This window comes from Chaetodon trifascialis, chromosome 10, assembly GCF_039877785.1.
Source record: "Chaetodon trifascialis isolate fChaTrf1 chromosome 10, fChaTrf1.hap1, whole genome shotgun sequence".
In the NCBI taxonomy this organism is placed as follows: Eukaryota; Metazoa; Chordata; class Actinopteri; order Chaetodontiformes; family Chaetodontidae; genus Chaetodon; species Chaetodon trifascialis.
The window spans coordinates 13,647,523-13,656,995 of NC_092065.1; the positions used below are offsets into that span (position 1 = coordinate 13,647,523).

The following is a 9,473-nucleotide window of genomic DNA, read 5'->3' on the forward strand; positions in this document are numbered from 1 at the left end:
AAGCAAACATTAAATCAATCGAAGTCTCCTTATTAGTTTAAGTCTTATATCTGAGTTGCTGATCGCTGTTATACTTACCCACAAATATCCTAAAAAAATAAGTTTTTACTGTGTTAATATTTTCAACTTCCGACTATTCGATAACCGCGCCAACAGAGAGCAATGGCCACAAAATCTGACCAATAGGGTGCAAGATAAACTAAAGAGTGCCTGTTTTATGATACTGAAAGGCTTGCGTGGACGGGGCTATGTACGTCTATGTTATTTGTGTCCTTTAACACGGCACTATGTGGTTATTAAAGAATGTATGAACTCAGTATACTGTCAATTATTTATGTAAGTCACAATATACATATTAATTATTAATTTGCTCTGTTTTTGTGTGAGCACCGCCTTTCCGGAAGATGCGTATGAGATGAACGTATCGTCAATACACGGGCTCATCCCCCCCGGTTCCTCCTAGAATGTCTGGAAAATTCTCTGCCCTTCTTTAAGCGCTTGTCAGACGCTTGGCTGCTAGACAACGTGGACTTGAAACAACCTGATCGGAAGCACCTACTCTGGTGGGATATAAGTGTGACTGGTGCACAACGAAAGCACGGTCTCAACGCAAAGCTAGTTGTAAGCTGTAGTGTGTATTTTATTTACAGTTGCATTCACAAGTAAGTAAGGCTAGCGGCGAGCTTTAAACTGCGTTATTTAGCTAGCTAGCATTGACCTTAGGTTGTTGCTGCACTTGGCGTGATTTGAGAAGTAGTTAGCATTAGCCACCGCCACTGTTAGCCAGCGGTAGTTTGAATTGTTGTGCAGGTCAGAGTGACGTTGGGGGTAAAACTACTTCATGACAATGACTGCAGAGGAGCAGACAAGTGAAGGACAACACACCATCCCAATGGAGGGAGAGGACGTCACACTGAAGAAAGATGGGGGTGTTCTTAAGGTAAATTATAGTGTTTTCGGAGCTGCACATTGATCTAGCTAGCAGAGTGCTTAGCTGACTGCATGTTTACTCACTCGGCTAGGCTAACGTTAGCTGTTGTTAGCTAGGCTATCACGTGCGCTGTCAAAAACAGGTAACGTTATTCCAAGATAACTACAGTGTTGACAACACCGCAACGCTATGTATTTTGTTTCATATCATTGGCTTCATGGCTAACTTATTATCAGCATGTCAACAACACGGTTAATTAGCCATTTCAGTCGTCTGTATTTGTCGAAGGATCTGGAGTCGTGGAGAAAGAGCAAATGCAAAAGCTATTAATGCCGATGAGGCATATAATAGTCAAACGCACACACACCCAGAGGGGTTTAAATGAGATGTTACAGATCGCGTTCATTCTCAATGAAGGATTTGGCAGCTTGCCTCTTCTGATGCAAAGTAAGTTACCAGACTGCAGGGTGGTGTAGAGAGCACATATGTGAGGAGCTGGTTTTACCTGTCTTTTGTGGAGACGATTTTGTATTAAATGAATAACTCCCCTACTGATTTTTGCTATAATCTGTTCCTGCTGTCGGTTTTCCCAGCTCGTGAAAAGAGAAGGCACAGGCGCAGAGCTGCCAATGACCGGTGACAAAGTGTTTGTACATTACGTGGGCACACTTCTGGATGGCACTCACTTCGACTCAAGCAGAGACAGAGGAGAGAAGTTTTCCTTCGAGTTGGGCAAAGGTTGGTTTCATGTCTGTCAGAGGCATGGACGCTCACCGGCCGTAGTTGTATAGCCAGTGTTGATCATCAGTCTTCTCTGTGTTTAGGTCAAGTAATAAAGGCATGGGACATCGGTGTAGCCACAATGAAAGTGGGCGAGTTGTGCCAGCTCATCTGTAAGCCAGAGTATGCTTATGGATCTGCAGGCAGCCCACCCAAAATACCCCCCAATGCCACTCTTGTTTTTGAGGTAAGCTACAGGCTACTTTGAATGTCCATTGCGTACCTTGATTTTTTTATAGGTGTGAGAACGATGTCAAGCTATTAGTTGACATTTCTGCCTACTTGTAGGTGGAACTGTTTGAATTTCGAGGCGAGGACATAACAGATAATGAGGATGGAGGAATCATCCGTCGCATTATCACTAAAGGACAAGGATACTCCAAGCCCAATGAAGGAGCCGCCGTTGAAGGTAAGGCATTCAGACACAGCACTTTTTTGGCTAATGTTGGAAAAATCGCATATATAGAAGATGCAGCTTTTCCATTTATGGTCCCTTTTAGAGTAAAAGATATAGCAAAATCCACACCATCAGAAATCATTAATATGAAATGGAATCGTGAGTAGTTCATTTAATTTGTCCAAGGACACTTTATAGAGTCCCTGTGAAATAATGTAATAATGGCAATGAGGGACTAACAATAGTAATGGTAGCATACTTGCATTATTAAGCTTCAACCAACCTGTCAGACCACAACTCTTTAAATATCTAAGAATTTCTTTGGATTTTTAAATCATTTAAATCATATTCAGACAGTACACTGAGCATAGGCAGGTGCATTTTTAAAATTTCACCTGACATTTGATGCTCAAATGATGGACTCCAAATCTTTTGAATATTAAACACTCACCTGCTGTCGGCTTAAAAGGTGACTTGACTTTAAAGAGATGCAAAGTCCTTACTCAAATTAGTACAAACTGCTGTAAGGCCTTCAAACTGAACTTCCTACTTGGCATTTCATCTGCTTCATCCATCTCTGTGGTACTTGTAGCAACACGCCCACACAGCTCCTGTTGCTGGTTTGGGCAATGGGATAGGGACTGGAGAAATGGATGATTTGAGGGCTTAAAGGTTTTGCTTCTTTCTTCCTCGCCATGACAGCTGGAAGCTACTGCAGTCTATTTTAACTTTTGTCAGTCAAAGCTCCCTGTAGATAACTGCGGTTTTACAAATGTTCACAGCAACCTTTTAATGTTAATCGGGGTGATGTTGATACTTGAATACATACATCCATGCATCCATTGTGCCATAGCCTACTCTGAATATATAGCAGAGATACTAAGGGATGGTCCCTGCGGTTGACAGTACAGCCAACCTTAACAAAGCACCAGATTCTGATTGACACTTTGGAAACTGCACCACTTGCCTTCGGCTGCCACTTCCCATAGCTGTTGGTCTGCTGCATGTTACAAGTTTGTGATTATGTGGAGTCTGACTTATAGCACAAGCTAACCACAGCGTTTTTCAACTTCTTTCAGTAACTGTGGAGGGTTCCTGTGAGGGGCGTGTGTTTGACGAGAGAGAGCTGAAGTTTGAGGTTGGAGATGGAGAGAATCTTGGCTTGCCAGCTGGAGTGGAGAAAGCTATCATGGCTATGGAGCAGGGAGAGGAGGCCCTCTTCAATATAAAGCCCAAGTATGACCACATGCATTAAGACATGTACTTAACGTTTTTCAGTTATGATGTGTCGTAATGGTCAAGTGTTTCTTTATGTTTTTGTTTTATCAGATCATTTATGTGTTAACCAACACCAACATTTAACCGTGTGCAGCACCATTTGAGATGAGTAATCATAAGCGTGTGTGATTTATAGGTATGGCTTTGGGAATGCAGGAAATGCAAAGTACAACATTCCCGGCGGAGCAACACTGCAATATAAGATCAAGCTGACAGCATTTGAGAAGGTAATCTTGATCTTAAGTTGGCCTATTACATGTTAGTATACAGCAACATATTCCTCTCCAAGAAGTGAGCTAATGTCTGGTTTGCTTTCTTTAGGCTAAGGAATCGTGGGAGATGAACACCGCAGAGAAGCTGGAGCAGAGCAGCATTGTCAAAGAGAAAGGAACACAGCATTTCAAGGTATGCAGCTATGAAGAGCATATTTAGATTGACACTTACGCCTGGTTCTAATGCACTGATTCCAATGTGCTTTAGGAGGGAAAATACAAGCAGGCATCGGTGCAGTACAAAAGGATTGTGTCATGGCTGGAACATGAGTCTGGTTTGTCAGAGGAGGACGAGAAGAAGGCAAAATCGTTGCGTCTGGCTGCACATCTCAACTTGGCCATGTGCTACCTTAAACTGCAGGAGCCAAACCAAGCTCTTGAAAGCTGTGACAAGGTAAAATTTATCTGTAAGGTGGGCACGTGTTTGGCAACGATTTGTTGACGACTTGTTCAGTATTTAGCAGGTTGGAGAGTTGCTGGTGTTGGACTGAGAAGGACCTAAATTCTTTATGTTTAGCATAGTTTGTACAAATGTCTGGTATATTGGCAGATGGCTTTACTCTAATTGCTGATCAATTATGTGATTAAATACTGTTGTTAACATTTCATCATACTTTGTTCATGATTGTAGGCTCTGGAGTTGGATGCATCCAATGAGAAGGCCTTGTTCCGAAGGGGAGAGGCACTGTTTGGTATGAAGGAGTTTGACAGGGCAAGAGATGACTTCCAACAAGTTGTCCGACTGTATCCTGCCAACAAAGCTGCCAAGAGCCAAGTATGATGCCACATGTGTTGAAAAATAATTCCAACATCTTTCAACCAGGGTCTTATTTTCCTCGATTTTGCCACCATGACAACTGAGTTTGTTTCAAATATAAGAGGAAGGTTCAAAGGGATAAATTAAGGTGTCCCTTTTCATACAGTCAAGACTCATTTTGCTGTGAGGTCTGGCTGTATTTATCGTGCTATCAGCCAAAATGAAACCAGCATGTGCTGCTCTCTTGGATGTTTTTATTGTATCTGGCATGCACTCATTTGGCAAATGAACTGTTGCTGCTGCATTCATTTGCTGGTTGTGGAAAGCACATACTATAGCAGTTGTAATTACTGAGTAGCTGGGGACATTTTTGTACCCTCTGACAGAGCCCAAGCTGAATCTCATATCAAATTATTCCAAGTTAGCTGGCCAGGGGTCTTCTGTTGCATGTGAGTGGTATACAAAAAGAGCACTGTGTGGATTAAATCTTAGGTTACAAATCTTAGTGTTATCCTAGACTCAGATCTAAGCTTCAAGTCCCACATCAGTAAGGTGAAGAGAACTTCACTTTTCCACCTTAGAACCGGCTAAAGTACAAACATTTATGCTGGTTATAACTGATTCTTGCCTTCAGTTCAAGCTGACTTGATTACTGTAACGCATTGTTTGCTGGCATCCTGAAAATAAAAACACTGAGAGACTTCAGCTCATTCAAAACTCTGCAGCTCAGCCATTAAGCAGAACCAAGAGGAGAGAGCACATTAGTCCAGCTTTGCTCTGCTCTAGTTTCCTGTAACATTCAGAATTGATCTTAAGGTCCTCCTCCTAGTATACAAAGCCCTTAATGGACGAGGACCAAGCTACATCGCTACCTCTCTCATTTATTATTTGCCTTCAAGAACACTGTGATCATCTGCTGCTGTTTTATTGGAGGTTTCCAGGAACAGACAAAAGAAAATTGGGGATGCAGCCTTTGTCCATTACACCCCAAAGCTCTGGAACACACTGCCTATAGATATCAGAGAAGCAGCTCACTGAATATTTCTAAAGGAAGTCTAAAAACTCATCTCTTCACTGGAGCCTTTAACTAGCTATGACTTTCCTGATCAGGTCTGAAACTTTTAACTGCTGCTCTTCTTTTAAATGGTTGTATTTTACTTGACTTTATGCATTCTTTGTAATCTATTTTTACCTATATTTTATTCTGTGGTTTTATGCATTGTCTTTTATTTGGATCCTTATTCTATCTCACTTTTACTGTCATTATCAAGTGGGTTTTATTCTCCATCTTATTTTACATTCAGTCTTTAGCTGTTTTTTATGTCCATTCTGTCTTTTCTATGTGAAGCACTCTGTATGAAAGGTGCTATACAAATTAAGATTAATATTATTCTTATTTTCCCAAGAGTCTGTCCGAACAACAGAGAGTCAGTTGTGGAGACAACATTTCATCCACCACATATCCAACCACAGTCTTCAATGGTTCTTTTGTGGTTTAGCCTGCTGTCCACAATTAGCATCCCGTTTTGGTTGTTTAAACACTGTAGGGCTGCAGCCATCCTCTACGGCTGCACAGGGCTCATCGTTGGTGGGGTATATTTACACAAGCTCCACATTGTTTTGCTGTTGTAGCAGGTGTTTCAGTAGGTCTGAGGTTGTGTTTTTGCAGTGGGAACAATCTTGGTACCACTTCCGATGCATAATTTACATTTGAGAGTAATATTCTTGTCATTTTCTCCTCCGACAAAATCAAACTAATGGGAAAATTTCCAGCTGCTGAATGCAGGTGCTTCCATTATCTAAGATGGATTGATACTTGATGTACACGTACAGTGAATGAGAAAATGAATCTGGCATGTGGTTGGATTGTTGGATTTCAAAAGTAAGGCTGCAACAAGTTACTTTATTTTGAAGGGTAACTGTGTTATTACTGAAATTCTATTAGTAATTTGTTACACAGCTTGTTTTTGGGGACAGTAATATTACCGTAGTGTTTCCCAACCCAACACTGATTGTCTGACCTCTCCTCCATCATTTCCTGACAGGTGGCTCTATGTCAGAAACGCATCAAGGAGCAGCATGAGAAGGATAAACGCATCTACGCCAACATGTTCCAGAAATTTGCAGAGAGGGACTCTAAGGTGCAAGCTTGTGTTTTCTACAGCAGCCACCAGAGGGTGGGAGAAGCACGATTTTCAAAGAGACAGACTGAAAAGAGAGGAAAAAATGCTGATTTGCTTTTTTCTCTCTTCGTGAACAGAAAGAAGCAGAGAGGGTGAAGAGTGGAAGGAAGGAGAACGGCGAGGATGAGATGGAGATTGAGAATGGAGAAAAGGAAGTTGCCAGCGAAGCAAAGGTGTAGATGAAGATGTGACTATAACGGTTCATCTGTTCTTCAGACTTTTGTAACTTCAGCCATTTGTGTTTAAGGCGTGTGTGTGTGCTCGTGCGTGTGTGTGTGAGAGTGAGTGTGAGAGAGAAAGCGAGCATGTCAATGACGGCACTGATTTTGGCGTCTTCTCTGGCTTTCTCTGTGTCTGGGCTTTTTGCTGTGGCTGCTCGCGGAGCGGGTGGGGCCTCCCCAGCTGATGGCACTGTGGGACGTGGTTTGAATAAATGAGTTTTGAGCCACAAACCCCCCCAACCCTGAACCCTTTCAACCAACAGCTTTGAACTGTGCATGTGTTCACACAGCATTTTGGGTAGGAAAGAAAGTGCATCCAAGTGTTAAGCGCAGAATTTCAAACCCTCACCCGTCAAGGGCTAGACCATTCACCTTGCACTACCCCCCCCCATCCCGTCCTATACCCCTCCCCACGATTTATGCTATCCATCCAACCCTCCTCTCATGGGCCTACTGATCAATTCCTAGAGTTGTGACGGTTGTGTGCATAGATCTGATGCATCTGAATGTTAGAGTGCTTGTGTCCCAAAGTACGTATGTAGCAGCACTGTGGATAGATAGAGTAATAAGACGTTAACCTGGAAAAGCTGTTGGACTTTGAGCTTCTCTCTCATTTAAATATGGAGCTCCCCTCTAGCCCCCAGGATACAGGACTGTTCACCTTTTCTTCGGAAATATTGACTTTGTACTTTTGTTTTTTCCAGTGTCGTGCTCGTAATTTCTGTATTGTTCACAAAATGAATACAACCGATTACTTAACTGGAATATGTGCATTATAAACCAGCTAGAAAAGACATTAATCAGCTTCTCCTGGACACATTCAAGTAATAAACGGTTAAGTCTTAGTCTTAATTTACTGTAAAAAGTACATTTATGAACGTGTACATATATGGCTCATCAGATTCAAGCTGTTTAAAGATGGTACGCCAGAGAAAGGTGTGAGCCTGTTCGTGCATTTTAGCCAGCAGCACCTGTAAGAGTGGGGCAGGAACTGATTCAGGGGGCTAAGTTAAAACAGGGCTGTGTGTCGAGTGTATCTTTGTCTGTTGGAAGGGTCATTGTTTGGTCTGCCCTGACAGAAGGATATAATAAACAATAGCTTCAACTTGATTGTGTGTGATATTCTTGACTGACTTGTTGAACCGTCTTTTGCCTATAAATCACATTGTATGAAGACCTGTGGGAGCCGGCCAAATACGGCTCGACACAGTACTAAAGTGTAAAACGAGGGATGTGCTTGACAGTTGCCATTTCACAGGAGGAACTTTTATGCTACGATGTGGAACTACATACGTGTTTTATAGCATTTCTTTTTGGTTGATGGTGAAAACAGTGAGGCTGTTTGGTTCCATTTTTACATCAGTTCATATTTGAACTTCGATCAGAAATCCAGTTTTAGCTTGAGATCTTAAATTATTGCATGATCTCAGCCGGAAGTTTTAATAGTTCACATACATAGCATAACAATTTTCATAGTGAAATCATAGTTCAAGCAAGACCACCAAGGTGAAGATTATCTCTGCCTTTTGCTTCCTTTGAATTCTAAGTTGAATTTTTTGGATTTGCACTGTTGGTCGGACACAGAAAGCAACTGTGGCGGACTAATGGCTGTTCTTCATTCTTTTCTCATATTTTATTCAAAAAATGATTGAGAAAACTCCAAAAATGCAGATTGATAAAGAAAGTACTCAGAGACGGGGGAAGATTGTGTATTTTGAAAATAACCCGAGTGTAAAATGTATTTTGTAAAGCGTATTCATTCCCTAATTTAAATACAGTGCTGGACGTAGTGTGTTCCTGCAGTAGTCAAGAGGTCAGCATCTTCCTTTCCCGAGGACGAACAGGATCTGATCTGATCCTCCGGATCTCTCACGGGGACACTGGTGTCAGCTTACGGATGTGATCTGTGTCCAGTGTGATTACAGCCCAGTACTACTTGTTCTCCACAGGTGCATGATTAAACAAAGTCTTGGAGCTCTTAATTTCTTATTTACAGTGTTTTATTTGTTCCACACTGGATGTTTGCTTTATTTTGCAAGTATATTCTTTTGTTGGTTTTGTATTATTGACACTATTGACTCAGGTGTATATATAGGAAGGGAGGTGGAGGAACAGTACTCACCTGGGAAGGTCTGTATTCTTTTTTCCAGATCAGCAGGAGCCATTATCTCATTGTTCTTTATTTGCTTGCTTGACATTAGACAAACCACCAGAGAATAGACTCACAATGGACATACAAGCCATATGAGATGCTTCAGCAAGTGTGAATGCAACAATATAAAGGATTTCAATGGAAGCGCCCTACAAGCTTAAACAATGACTTCAGACAAATGACCATAATGTTCCTTTGGAGTTTAATTGTGGACTAATTGCTCTGTAATTATCTGAAATCCTAAAACTTTAAAACTAAATATATTTAATTAACCTATTTTTTGTTTGTTTATTTGTTTTTTCCAACTAGTATAGCTTAATGACCCCCATGTTGGATACAGGTGACTGTGTTTGGACCAGCATCTTATTATTGGCGCAGCAACCTGACTGAAACAAACTACAGCCTCCAGCTAAGATAATCATTCACTTGTTCCAGACCTGCATTAGCTCATGTTTAGCTTATGGCCAAAACAGCAGCATCTGAACTCACAACCTTTCTACTC

General features: G+C 41.5%; 1 protein-coding gene across 1 annotated transcript; it reads left to right on the forward strand.

Moving 5' to 3' along the window:
- The first annotated feature begins 406 nt into the window (after positions 1-406).
- fkbp4 (FKBP prolyl isomerase 4) lies at positions 407-7,928 on the forward strand. Its single transcript, XM_070972116.1, has 11 exons — positions 407-940; positions 1,525-1,669; positions 1,756-1,898; positions 2,000-2,120; positions 3,188-3,344; positions 3,523-3,613; positions 3,708-3,791; positions 3,867-4,052; positions 4,290-4,433; positions 6,461-6,556; positions 6,676-7,928. Exons 1-11 carry the CDS (start codon positions 842-844, stop codon positions 6,775-6,777), a joined length of 1,368 nt encoding a protein of 455 aa, XP_070828217.1. The 5' UTR covers positions 407-841; the 3' UTR covers positions 6,778-7,928.
- The last annotated feature ends 1,545 nt before the right edge of the window (positions 7,929-9,473 follow it).

What these genes read in the sequence shown, in the direction of transcription:
- fkbp4 (XM_070972116.1), top strand. Translation starts at nt 842, where the DNA reads ATGACAATGACTGCAGAGGAGCAGACAAGTGAAGGACAACACACCATC. An exon ending in AAGGAACACAGCATTTCAAG is followed by an intron (nt 3,792 to 3,866) that starts GTATGCAGCTAT and finishes AATGTGCTTTAG; the next exon opens with GAGGGAAAATACAAGCAGGC. An exon ending in CTCTTGAAAGCTGTGACAAG is followed by an intron (nt 4,053 to 4,289) that starts GTAAAATTTATC and finishes TCATGATTGTAG; the next exon opens with GCTCTGGAGTTGGATGCATC.